This window comes from Alosa alosa, chromosome 4 (genome assembly GCF_017589495.1).
Source record: "Alosa alosa isolate M-15738 ecotype Scorff River chromosome 4, AALO_Geno_1.1, whole genome shotgun sequence".
Lineage (NCBI taxonomy): Eukaryota > Metazoa > Chordata > Actinopteri > Clupeiformes > Clupeidae > Alosa > Alosa alosa.
The window spans coordinates 29,980,065-29,993,497 of NC_063192.1; the positions used below are offsets into that span (position 1 = coordinate 29,980,065).

At 49.8% G+C, this 13,433-nt stretch overlaps 1 protein-coding gene across 5 annotated transcripts in view; it reads left to right on the forward strand.

Annotated features, from left to right (window-relative positions):
- Positions 1-13,433, forward strand: part of fmnl3 (formin-like 3) — a 42,035-nt gene that overhangs the window by 18,580 nt on the left and 10,022 nt on the right. For 4 of the 5 annotated variants that reach the window (XM_048240950.1, XM_048240952.1, XM_048240953.1 and 1 more), the window contains exons 4-14: positions 292-368; positions 3,266-3,349; positions 7,226-7,334; positions 7,583-7,659; positions 8,386-8,479; positions 10,087-10,161; positions 10,271-10,381; positions 10,770-10,919; positions 11,815-11,916; positions 12,277-12,640; positions 13,201-13,281. In XM_048240950.1, coding sequence (XP_048096907.1) covers positions 292-368; positions 3,266-3,349; positions 7,226-7,334; positions 7,583-7,659; positions 8,386-8,479; positions 10,087-10,161; positions 10,271-10,381; positions 10,770-10,919; positions 11,815-11,916; positions 12,277-12,640; positions 13,201-13,281 — 1,324 coding nt within the window. Of the gene's footprint in view, positions 1-291; positions 369-3,265; positions 3,350-4,016; positions 4,158-7,225; positions 7,335-7,582; positions 7,660-8,385; positions 8,480-10,086; positions 10,162-10,270; positions 10,382-10,769; positions 10,920-11,814; positions 11,917-12,276; positions 12,641-13,200; positions 13,282-13,433 lie in introns of all 5 variants that reach the window. The other variant, XM_048240954.1, reaches the window with a different exon arrangement.

A 13,433-nucleotide genomic window follows, 5' to 3' on the forward strand; every position in this document is an offset into this window, starting at 1 on the left:
AGCTCAGCACAGAGCACTATCCCATTTCAGAGCGGCCATGATTGATATTCCTACCACATACACAGGCAAACACAAATCTAACTAAAACGTTGCCCTTGAATGATCAGATCTCTTGCTGTTATTTTCCATTGTCTATGAACCAACTGCCACTGTAGTCAGACTAGGGCTGTCTCATGTTATAAAATATCTGGTGGAGTATTATGGCTTATTTCATTGCGTCTTTCTCTTGAATCTTACCAACAAATCATTGATAAACATCTGCCTTATTAATGCCCTCGCCTTTCGCCTCAGAAATTCCGCAGGCGGGTTCAGGAATCCACCAAGGTCCTGAGGGAGCTGGAGATATCACTGAGGACCAACCATATAGGGTGAGTCCGACTAATCCTGCCAGTTCATAGTCTGGTGACCTTTACACTCTCAAGTAAGTCGTCCCCGGATCACTGAAGATCCTCTCAGATCCTCTCAGATCAACCAGGGTCTCCACTTAGCATGTCAGCTATAGGTTGAATGGCTACGATCAGTGCTAATTACACAAGCAACAAACTTTGATATAATAGACTTACAATGCTAGCAATATTGCTAATTGCAATGATTATGCAACCTTTGTCATCCCCAATCATGTTGAACAATTCCCTTAAACAAAAGAGTTACTGTGGCTAAATTAAAAAACTGCTAAACACGAAACACAAGTTTAATGATTAGCCCTGGGCTGGAGGCATCTGTGAGATGATGGCGAATTCCGTGGCGGGTTGTGAACTCGGGATTAACACGTTTAAATGTGAAGGCCTGAAGTCCTGAGGGTGTGAAGCAGGAGCCCCAACGCCGGGCCGGGCTGGCTGTGGAGATGGGAGGGAGGAAGGGAACTGTGTGCTATTGTCATTATGCGCTACCTCCTTTTTAAAAAGGGAAGAAACACTCTTTCTTTTGTTCTTCCTGTTGTAGAGAGCCCATAGTCTTTCCCCGGTGCCCAGTTCTCTGCTTGCTAAGACCCATTGTCCTTGGCCTGCCAGGCTGCTTCAGTGAATACAGTGCTGGATATAGTCACCTCTGTCTCTCTCTCTCTCTCTGTCTCTCTCTCTCTCTCCCTCTTTCTTTCCCTCTGCCCCTCTCTCTCTCTGTCTGTTTGTCTCTCTCACACACACACACACACACACACACACACACACACACACACACACACACACACACACACACACACACACACTCTCCCTCCCAGAGCACAGATGGTTCTCATTGTGCTGCTGGGTCTGCTGCCTCGGCTGCTGTTGTAGCTGGACAGGAAGTGGGGCTGTGTACGCTAGAGGGACAGGAAGCCTGCCCGTCCAACAATGAAATCTGTTAGGGAAAGACGCACTCGGACACAGGCACCAACCTATACACACACACACACACACACATACATACACACACACACACACACACACACACACACACGGCCGCACCCTCACACCCACTCCCACACATGTATACAAACCCCATTACTCATGAAACAATGGAAACGAATGCCTTCACACACACTCACACACACTTTAGTGAATGCAGCATGATATAAGCACATAGCCATGCATCCACTAACTTCCTAAGCTAATCAATGTTATCCTGAGCTAAACTCACACCTGCCCAGATCTCTTGCTGTGTCCACAGTAAGTGAGGCGGGTGCTCTCACCGATCACAATCGCACGCTGGCCTGCAGTGACCACTACCTCTCCATCCCTCGGGCCCCAGACATACTGCACCAGTGAATCACTCCCAATTGAAAAGCGATGGCACTGGATTCAAAGTCAAAACAATAATGGTATTAGTCTGGCATGGAGTTATACGACTGGGCTTTTGTTGTTGGGGACGGCCAAAAATAACTCATATGCTCTTCGACTTCATCAATAAAAGTCCACGGCACTAATGCCTTTCCCAGAAAGACAGATCCACAGGAAAAAAAGGAGGGGAAAAGCTATTTTCAGGGACTTTCTTTGTGCCTGGATGAAGTGTAACAGAGGTCTGTTTGTGGAGTGTGTGCGTGTGTGTGTGTGTGTGTAATGTGTGTGTGTGTGTGTGTGTGTGTGCGTGTGTGTGTGTGTCTGTGTGTGTGTCATGTGTCCTATTATTGTGTGTGTGTGTGTGTGTGTGTGTGTGTGTGTGTGTGTGTGTGTGTGTGTGTGTGTGCAAACTCTAGCCCCTTTTCCGATGTGTTACTCCTCTGATCGCCAAGACAATCTGAAATAGCATCTGGTAGGACAGGAAAAGGGAGGGAGGAGGCGGCCGGAGAGGTGGGAAGGGGGAGGTGGTATCAAGGAAACTAATGATCAAGCGAGACCTCCTCTCTATCCTGGGGCCCAGTCTGTCGCTCTGTCTCTGGAGCTCTGTCTTCCCTCTCTTCCCTCTCTTTCCTCTCTTTCCTCTCTTCCCCCAGAGTGTCCTTTTCTCTTTCTTCCCTTCTTTTTCTGTTGGGTTCCTTTCCTCTGCCCTCGTTCTCTCTCTTGCAGACACTCTAATACGGAATGGTCTGCCGGCTTCCTTCCTGACTAACTGCTGGCAAAGCTGCAAATAGAGATTTCTGACGGGGATTTCTTTTTGTAATCACTGCGGTGTGACTGGACTGTGGCCCCTCCAGGTCCAGTTGATTGTGTGTGTGTGTGTGTGTGTGTGTGTGTGTGTGTGTGTGTGTGTGTGTGTGTGTGTGTCTGTGTGGGGGAGAGAGAGAGGGAGAGAAGAATGTGTGTGTGTGTGTGTGTGTGTGTGTGTCTGTGTGGGGGAGAGAGGGAGAGGGAGAGAGAGAGATATTGAGGCTGTCAGTAGTAGAACCTTCACCCTCTGTATGCCCTCCGCATTCTTTCATTCTATGCAGTGGGAATTCCTCTTGCTGTGAGACCCCCCCCCTCAGCAATGTGCAGCTAAAATGGGGGAAATCTGAAGCCCATTTTTCCCCATCTTTCCACTGCAGTCTCTGCCAAGTGAGTCAGGGGGGAGCCATTTCTCAGGCAGCCCAGAAAGTTAGGAAGCGTCTGAAGATGTAGACTCTCGTTAGCCTTGTCTACTCTTCAGATGAAGAACGCCTACGGAGGAGGCAGCCTCTTTCTTTCTGCCTCGGTTTGCTTTACTCTCCTCCTCCTCCACTCTCTCTCTCTCTCTCTCTCTCTCTCCCTGGATGACTCTCTCCTTACTCTCCCTCTCTGTCTCTGTCGGCCATTTGTCTGGCTAATGTTTAAAAGTAAGCTCCGGCCCCAGTGGGCTGCCACCATTGACCACTGCCATGTTGTGTGTGCTGCAGGTGGGTGAGAGAGTTCCTCAACGATGAGAACCGGGGCCTGGACATCCTGGTGCAGTACCTATCCTTTGCACAGTGTGCTGTCATGTGAGTAGGACAAGTCCTCCAAACGTCACTCAACAACTTTGTCATCAACGGTTAACACAGAGACAGACACAGACACACACACACACACACACACACACACACACACACACACTCACACACACACACACACACACACACACACACACACAGACATTCACACACACGCATATGCACACACACACACACACACACACACACACACACATACACACACACACACACATTAACACTTTCAAGGAGTTTGAGTGAATCGGTCATTTCTCTGGAAGTGTGTGTGTGTGTGTCCGGAATGGCCAGAATGAAACATGATTGCACATGGGATGTGTTGCGTGCCAGAGGATGCAGCTGGGCTCTAAGTCAGCCAAAAGCGTGAGGCGGCTGGACAACTGTGTAGCGTGGCTCTTTGGGCGCTGACCGCTGCCTGGCTCTGTGTGCATACATGTCTGTGTTAAGGCTAATGTGCTCTTATGTGGCTGGAAGCTTATGTGAAAGGCCTGGAGGATGTTGCACTGTGGCACCCCTCACTACTCCTCTCCCCTACCCTAATGCAGCGCACTAAACCTGGGCCCTGGTGCTAACCAACTACCCCTCCCTCCCCTGTGTGTCTGCCTGTCTGTCTCTGTGTGCCCGTCTCGTCTGTCCGTCCGCCCACCCGCCGGCGGCGCAGGCTGGACTTTGAGGTGCTGGAGAGCGGCGAGGACGGCACCCTGGACAAGGGCAGGTCCTGGAGCAGGTCCATCGAGGATCTGCACCAGAAGCGTACCGCCAGCCCTTCTGCAACTGCAGCTGGTCGGAAACGCGCCAGTCCGTCCTGCTGATGCGTCCGTGTGTGTCTGTGTGCTGCGCCAGTCTATCCTGCAGTGTGTGTGTGTGTGTGTGTGCTGCGCCAGTCTATCCTGCAGTGTGTGTGTGTGTGTGTGTGTGTGTGTGTGTGTGTGTGTGTGTGTGTGTGTGTGTGTGTGTGTGTGCTGTGTGTGCGCCAGTTATCCTGCATTTGTGTGTGTGTGTGTGTGTCTATCTCTGTGTGTGTGTGTGTGTGTGTGTGTGTGTGTGTGTGTGTGTGTGTGTGTGTTAGTATTTGAGTATGTGTGCGGTGTGTGTGTTTGTGTGTGTGTGTGTGTGTGTGTGTGTGTGTTAGCATTTGTGTGTGTGTGTGTGTGTTAGCATTTGTGTGTGTGTGTGTGTGTCTGTGTGTGTGTGTGGGTGTATATGTGTGTGTGTGTGTGTGTGTTAGTATTTGTGTGTGTGTTAGTATTTGTGTGTGTCTGTGTGTGTCTATCTCTCTCTGTGTGTGTGTGTGTGTGTGTGTGTGTGTGTGTGTGTGTTTGTAGTATGTGTGTGTGTGTGTGTGTGTGTGTGTGTGCATGTGTTTGTGTATGCGCCTGCGTGTGTGTGTGTGTGTGTGTTTGTGTGTGCGCGCCGCGTGTGTGTGTGTGTGCAATATGTGTGTGTGTGTGTGTGTGTGTGTGTGTGTGTGTGTGTGTGTGTGTGTGTGTGTGTGTGTGTGTGTGTGTGTGTGCTAGCATTTGTGTGTGTGTGTGTGTGTGTGTGTGTGTGTGTGTGTGTGTGTGTGTGTGTGTGTGTGTGTGTGTGGCACTGTGTGTGTGTGTGTGTGTGTGTGTGTGTTTGTGTGTGTGTGTGTGCGCACCTGTGTGTGTGTGTGTGTGTGTGTGCACGTGTGTGTGTGTGTGTAGCTGCTGCGGGGTGCTGCTGCCTCCTCCTCTCCCTGCCCTGCCACTAACACTTCCCCAGCCAATCCTGAACACACACAGGCTGGATGAAGAGCAGTGCAACGAACTGAGGCCTAGGATGGAACAGGGGAGGAAAAGGGGACTAACCTGGCAATAGCCAGATGAATTTCGCTCCGCCTAGCTCCACTAGCTCCGATCCATTGAAGTGTTGCTTCAGAAGGCTGGGCCTAATCAAAAAATGCTTGCATATGATTGAATAAGCCACTTGTCCGTCATCTATTGACGTGCTACTTCAACCACTCACATCGAAGCCAACCCGTGGCGCTAATAACAGACTCACAGTCGCTTCTACGCTATGTCACATCTATGAAACTCCGCCCCTCGTCCTGATTGGCTAAACCATAAAGTTGGTTGGAGAAATCACTCTCAATGGAAGAGGTCCCAGATGGATGTGAGTGAAGCTAGGCGGAGTTAAGCAGAACGACATTCATCTGGCTAGGGTCAGGTTAGAGTTTGAATACATTTGGGCTAAAACAGCAATGGGCATTAAACTTGATCTGACTTTAAAAGCCAGTGAAAGATTTGATTCTCTATTTCACAAAGTAATTAAAAACATTTATACAGAACCAGCACCAGTTCACCATTTCAGGATGTACTGAATGCATCATATTGCTTTTAATAACAAAATAATACAAAAGACTTACTTGTACTGTCTGGACGGGCTCCTCAGAGCCGGGCTGATATCCAAGTCACCTTCTGAATGAAACCGTACTGTGGTATCTGGAGCTGCTCTCCTCTCCTGCCTGGCACTGTGCTGAGGATCGGTGTGGTGGTTGCTGGCATGGCTCTCTGTGCTGTGAGGAGCGGGGATGGAGCGGCTCTGGCGAGGCACTAATGGAGTCTGTGCATGGACAGTCTCCCGAGTCTCCCGGTGTGCACATGGATGCGGATGCTCCACCAGCAGAATGAGGTCACTTGGGATCATTCTGATTTATCAAGCCCTTTGCACCCTAGATTCATACAATTACAAACACGTGTGTGCACACATGTTCACACTCACATACATGCACACACACACACATACATGCACACACACACACACACACACACACACACACACACACACACACACACACACACACACACACACATACACACACACACACAGACAAACACACACACACACACATAAAGAAAAAAATGCACACTTGGGTTGAAACTTCAACACCCACACACAGACAAATGGACACACATATGTGCAAGCATACAAACACACACACACACACACACACACACACACACACACACACACACACACACACACACACACACACACACACACACACACACACACAGAGGATCATCTCTGCCCTGTAAAATCAGGCACAGCTGCTGGAAGGTCCACATGTGGCACACGTCTGCACCCTACTATCATGAGCGTATCACATAGCAGCAGCAGTGATGAGAACTGTCAGGCTGCAATTGAAATCACTAAAATACAACGCTGGCTCTCAGATGTGCACTGTGATACTCCACACGATGAACATACTCAGTGCGCCCTTGGAACTGCAGGTGATCCTTCACCCACAGTGAGCGTTGAAACATGCAAGTGTGTGTGTGTGTGTGTGTGTGTGTGTGTGTGTGTGTGTGTGTGTGGGAGAGAGAGAGAGAGAGAGAGCGTGGGGTCTAGACGGCTGTTAGGAAACTTCTTCTCACACCATCTCCCAGCATGCACTTGGGCTGAAACCACATGGCTCAGGCCATGGCTCTGTGGTAGCGTAGATCTGGCAAGCGTGCAAGGCTCACAGGCACCGCGAGCGTCACATGCGTGCCAGATTCAGCTCAGTGAGCCCAGACCAGAGCACACTTCCTGTGCAGCAAGAACACAAAGAACCTAAAACAGGATGACAGCACACATGTGCACCCATGTGCAGCACAGCTAGTCACCAACACTCCCTACGACTATGGAAGGGCTGCTTTTGAAGTGGATTTGGAGCCATGCATTTGTCATTTCTGTCATTGCATTTACATATTCGCCACGCAGTAGTGAGATGAGGAGTTTTTCTCTTTGAATATTATTTGGATGGACATTGATGAATGGCAACATTGACTTTGTCCTTCATTTGAAGGGAAACATCTGTCCCATCTACTGTAATTGAACAATTTAGTTTGTGTTCCTTTGCAGTTATGGCACAGCCACCAACAGCAAAACCATCAAGAACTCCCGGCTAGTGAGCCAGAAGGACGACGTGCACGTCTGCATCATGTGCTTACGAGCCATCATGAACTACCAGGTGACTGATCCGCTCAACCCACAACAACCCCACAACACACTGACAATGCAACCCACTTCCTCACACATCCGGTGTCACTCAACACCTCAATACTCCCCCTACTGGTGACACCTGAGTACTGCCATTGGTGTACAACATTAGTCTGAATGAAAGAAATGCTTTGAAATAAATGTCTGCTGCAATGACTGATGTTTTTTTCCACCATTCCTGGTTGCTATAATGTCTGCACCCTCTTCTCTTGTTCCCAGTATGGCTTCAACCTGGTTATGTCCCACCCCCATGCAGTCAATGAGATTGCACTGAGTATGAACAATAAGAACTCCAGGTAAGAAATGAGAGCAGGTATTACCATTCACGAACAAAGGCTTCCTGCCCTGTGTGAAAGGGCTGTACGGGCCAGATTGTAACTGAATGACTTGATTGGCCAGTTCTGGATAATACGCTCCCCTACTGACAAAGAGCTTCAGCCTGTTGCTGTGGTAGTTGATCGGAGCTGGCTGTCCACTCTCTAAGGAGCCAGACAGAGCATTAGAGGCTGGCTAGCAGCTGTGGGCTCGGCAGTGATATAAGATGAGCATTAAAAAGGCTGTACATTGATTTTACTGTCAAAATAACATCAACATATAAGAGAACAGATTATGTAGATGTTGTGAAATAGCAATAGTTTATCTCAAATGTATGCAAAGGCCTAAACTATTTGAAAAGTGCACTGCCTTCAGTGATTGATTTCTGTTAGCTAATGTCTTCACCTTAGACACAGGGAATGTAGTGATGATATTCTTTTGATGTTTTCACTCTTCTCTTACACGTTTCTCACTATTTATACTCATGTGGAGGTGCTCAGTGTTATCAACTATGGCTGTGACTGTGTAATGTCAGTAATTCTATCCTAGGCTTTGTACAGATCCTGTTTTTCCACCATGGCCTGTGTGTGAGGTGTGTGTGTGTGTGTGTGTGTGTGTGTGTGTGAGAGAGAGAGAGAGAGAGAGAGAGAGAGAGAGAGAGAGAGAGAGAGGTAGAGAAAGATGTCAGCCATGTTTTTTTTCTTCAGAACAAAGGCCCTGGTGCTGGAGCTGCTGGCTGCTGTGTGTTTGGTGCGAGGGGGGCATGAGATCATCCTGTCAGCCTTCGACAACTTCAAAGAGGTACCACCTGAGGCGGAACACCCTGCCTCTCTCTCTCTCTCTCACACACACACACCGTCCCATATAGAGTCAGTGCGCCAGAGATTAAATGTCCTGCCGCACCCCTCCCTCCCTCCCGCTGCTTTTGTGGCTGGAGTTTGGTGCTTGTTGGTTTATCTTCTGATTGTCCTTAGAGGAGCTGCTGCTTGGCCAAGCCAGCTGTCGCTCTGCTCCTCTCCCCCGCCTGAAACTGGGGGCATGAAGGCAAGACAATAGGAAGAGAGTTAGAGAGAGAGGGAGAGAAAGAAAGAGACTTTTAGGTAACATGCACATGTGTAGGGTATGGATTTGTGTCAAACTCTATTAGTTTCATTAAGGAGCCAGATGTATGTCAACCCAGGGGTCAAGATAAGAATCTTCTCTTGGTGGGAGATTTTAAGGCCAGGGAAGGGCAAGCACATGCTCTTTCACACACACACACACACACACACACACACACACACACACACACACACACACACACACACACACACACAGTGCCCCCATCCTCCATTTTAGCATCAGAGCTCAGGAACAAGATAATTAGCCCCCTATCTAAGCCCCCTAAACAGCCAGCCTAATCAGGCTGCTAGTCAAAACAGCAGGAGAGCCGCCGCAGCAGCACTCCCAGGCAGAGCCCCACTGCAAGCTGATCCCTCAGAGAGCACCACGTGGGAGGGCCGCCATGGAGTCACCAGAGAGAGGCACCCACTTGCACCAGCCAGACCTCACCTGCAGGTCCACTAATCTTGCCCACTGCCCCGTAGTGCCCATGCTCCTGACCACGACAGCAGGGACAAAGTCGAGCTCATGGTTCAAACAGTTCAAGAATTTCTCTCTTCAAGAGAGAAAAACAAAATGTTTGTTTTCTTTTGCGCTCTGCCTCATTCTTTCTCTCCCTCTTTCCCTCTCTCTCTCTCTCTCTCTCTCTCTCTCTCTCTCCATTGCACTGTTTGTGTGGGAGAGTCTGGTGAGATCGCTATCCCCCTTTCTGCCTTATTTTTACTCTCCTCTCTTCCCATGGCCTCCTATAATTAGGCTCTGATTTTCACTGCAAATGGCCTGTGCTGGCCGCCACCACACCCCCCCGAGTCAGTAACCTGAGGCTGCAGTAGGCCCCACGCTGACCCACACGGGCCTTTCCACCGCCCCAGTGCCCAGGCCTGGACCGGGCCAGTCATGCTGCATATTCATAATCAGAGCGAGACGCACATGGCAACATGTGGAGCGCATTACTGCACTGAGTGGCTGCTGCAGGGGAACATGTGGCGGCTCAGCTCAGTGTGGGACAGAGGGGGAAATATCACATCCCTGTTTCCCTGTTTTTTTACTGGGCTCAGAGAGGCTCATTGTTGTTGTTGGGTTTGATATTATGTGGTGTGATTTATTGGAAGATGTTATGAGACTCTGCTCTCTATCATCGTTCTAAACACACACACACACACACACACACACACACACACACAGCTGGCACTAACACAATCAAATACATAGGCACAGACAGAAAGATAGACTCATCCAGACACTTAGACAAATGGTCTCTGGACCTCGTGGGATCACTGAATGACCATTGATCTTTCCCTCTTAAGGTGTGCAAAGAGAAGCATCGTTTTGAGAAACTGATGGAGTACTTCCGCAGTGAGGAGGGCAACATTGACTTCATGGTGAGGATGTGAAAGGGACACTCCCGCAACCGCTCGACTCCCACAGTAGCCCGAGGAGACCGGACCACACTGACCTCACTGACCTCACCCTTTTCGTTTGTCCCCGCAGGTGGCCTGCATGCAGTTCATCAACATCGTGGTCCACTCGGTGGAGGACATGAACTTCCGGGTTCACCTGCAGTATGAGTTCACCAAGCTGGGCCTGGACGACTATCTGGAGGTGAGGCCACTCACTCCGTCGGCTCCCTGCTGTCCTCAAGTGCCCCATCTCATCTGTAACAAGTTACGACAGACCAAAAAAAAGAGAACAAAACATGCGGAGCCAACGTCAGTTGTGGTTCATTTGGTGGCTTTGAGCCTATTGCGTATCCAAACGGTTCGCCTGTGCCTGTAAGACTTTGAGAGTCTGAATTTGGTATGTAAATATTAAGTGGTCACGCAGGTTGGATTCATTATGGCAGACTGGTTCAGAATGACAAAAGAGGATGGAGGCCAAAATACCAAAGCTGTGGAGAGGGGGCCCAGAGAGAATAGCAGTGATACTGGAAACCCATCATTAGAAATGCAGAGATCTGCGAAAGTGTCTGAAGCTCTTTGTCTCTCCACAGAAATCGAAGCACACAGAGAGTGACAAGTTGTCGGTGCAGGTCCAGGCGTATCTGGACAATGTGTTTGACGTGGGCGGACTGCTGGAGGACGCGGAGACGAAGAACGTGGCCCTGGAGAAAGTGGAGGAACTGGAGGACCATCTGTCCCATGTATGAACCGCATTACCCATAAGCACTCTGCATGAAAGTAGAACACATTGCATCCATCTCTCATGTGTTGACAAAATGAAATGTTTATCAAGCCACCCACCCCTCACAGAACTTTTAGTTATCTATTCCAAACAGATAGATAGATAGATAGATATATACTCCCTAATTGGGAGAGACTTCCTAATTATCTTTGCCTACCACTTTCACACATGCCTGTAAATATTTGTTTCTCTGTAGGAGAGAGTGGTGTTTTGTCTTAGTGTGGCTGTAGCTAACGTGAAAACAATCCTCTAGCGTGTTACTGTGTAGACAGGCAGGCTCTCCTGATGTCACCATAGTGTCACCAGAGCGTGCCATACAACTGCAGGAGTTAACAAACCGAAAGGTCACGGGCATGCTTGCCGTCATTTGGGGAATTTCACAACAATACACTCACGCTCAGAATTTACTGATCTCAGCAGTCATGAGGGAGGGAGGGAGGAGAGAGAGAGAGAGAGAGAGAGAGAGAGAGAGAGAAAAAGTGAAAAGAAAGAGAAAGACAGAATACACCAAAAATTCCCCAAATACTCATCCAGAAAGTGAAAGTGTGCCAGGGGGCTCTCTTGCTCACTTGGATGCTGTGTCATGCTGCCGGGCATCTCCCGTTACGTATCGATGCGGCTGTGAGAGAGAGGGGAAAGGGTGGGACAGGGAGAGATGCTCGTTGACACACACTTACAGGATCGATCTGCTCTGATGTGCTCTCCTCTCCCCCTCTCCTCTCCTCTCCTCTCCTCTTCACCTCTCCTCTCTCTGGCTCTCCGGTCTGCACTCCTCCGTCTCTCCTTCTCTCTCTCTCTGTCATGGCGGCCGCTCCGTCTCTCCTGCCTCTCCCCTGCTCCTCCTGCCGGACTAGGTGACGGAAAAGCTGCTGGAGGTGGAGAATGAGACCATCATGAAAGTGGCCGAGTTGGAGAAAACACTCCTGCAGAAGGACAAGGATCTCCTAGCCATACGGGTAGGGTGATCAAATACGATATGCTAACGGTGTGATTCTTAGTTATTATTATTATTGTAGCGTCCACTTTGTGTCCATCATTGTAGTTTGATTTCTACTGTATGTGGTCAAATGTGTCCAAACCACCTCAGCAGGTGATTAGATCATAATGCATCTAGGTGGTCATTTACAGTTGTATTATCGTTGTCCACTTGTGATCCGATCCAACAGGGTCCAGTTTTAGTCACTGTCACCATCATAACTCATATCTCATGATGAGTCACAGCATGCTACTGTAATGACCCGCGGATGTGTCATGGCTCCGTGTGGGTGATGTAATCTGACTGCCCTCTCTCTGACTCCTCCTCGTGGCGCGTGCAGGAGACGTACGAGTCGGCCAGCACCCAGGTGCACACGCTGCGGCGCATGATGAAGGAGAAGGAGGTGGCCTTCCAGCGGCAGGCCAACATCGAGAAGCGCCTGCTGGAGCTGGAGCAGCAGGGCACTATCCGCCTGCGCAAGAAGCCCGACGGCGACATCTCCATCGAGGCCCTGAGCGCTGGGGGCAGCGGGCCGGCCGGCGCAGCGGGGGTCCCCCTCGGCGAGCTTGGAGGCGCCCTCTATGCCGGATTCCCACCGCCACCAGCGGACGCCCTGAGCGGCAGCTCCATTCCCCCCATGGTTGAAGCGGCGCCACCCCCACCGCCACCCCCTCCACCCCCACCACCACCTCCACCACTTCCAGGTACTCCAAGGGGTTTGATATGCCAATCACACACTGATGACAGATATCATTAATGCTGTAATGGACACACACACAGACACAGGCACCCAATTGAACACACGTGTGTCCAGTATTATGTCTGCTGATAAGCACACAGCTGCTGAGGTCAGGAGGTGCCATCTATTTTAGTGTTGGTCGATGTACTTATTTATGAACGCACATCACAAATGAAAGCTGACCTTGTTAGCAGCTGAAGAGATGTTCAGATGTTTCCGGAACGTTTTCCCCCTCCGACTCTCTGAAGAGCTGCTCCAGACAGAGACGAGGTTAGGCGTTAATCACGGTGTGCGTCTGTGTGAGCGCCGACCGGAAAGGCGAAAGCAGAGCCCGTTTCCTGTCGCTCAAGGGAATGGTGCAGAGTCCTGCTCGCCGAGGAGGAAGCAGCTGCTAATGTCCATCTATGGTCAGAGAGGTGTGAGCTGAATGCTCTGGTGCAGAGCTCAGTGGCAGTAATTGCAGTCTGTTGAATTGTGTGTGGTTGTTGTTTCCTGGTGAGTAAAGGTTTGGCATCTTAATTGCAGGTCCCAACTGTATGGTCCCCCCACCCCCTCCTCCTCCTCTGCTCGATGGTCCATCTATGGTTCTCACGACTGGCCTATCAGGTGAGAGAATCTGTTCAACTCTGGACTTTCACGTACAGTAGGCTTGACATGTTGAAATCTTATAATTGCTCCAGAAGAGTGGTGTAAGCTCATGTTTTCTGGTGTAGGATTTCCATTTCGGGTCAAAGAGAGAAACTTTACTTTCAGAGAGA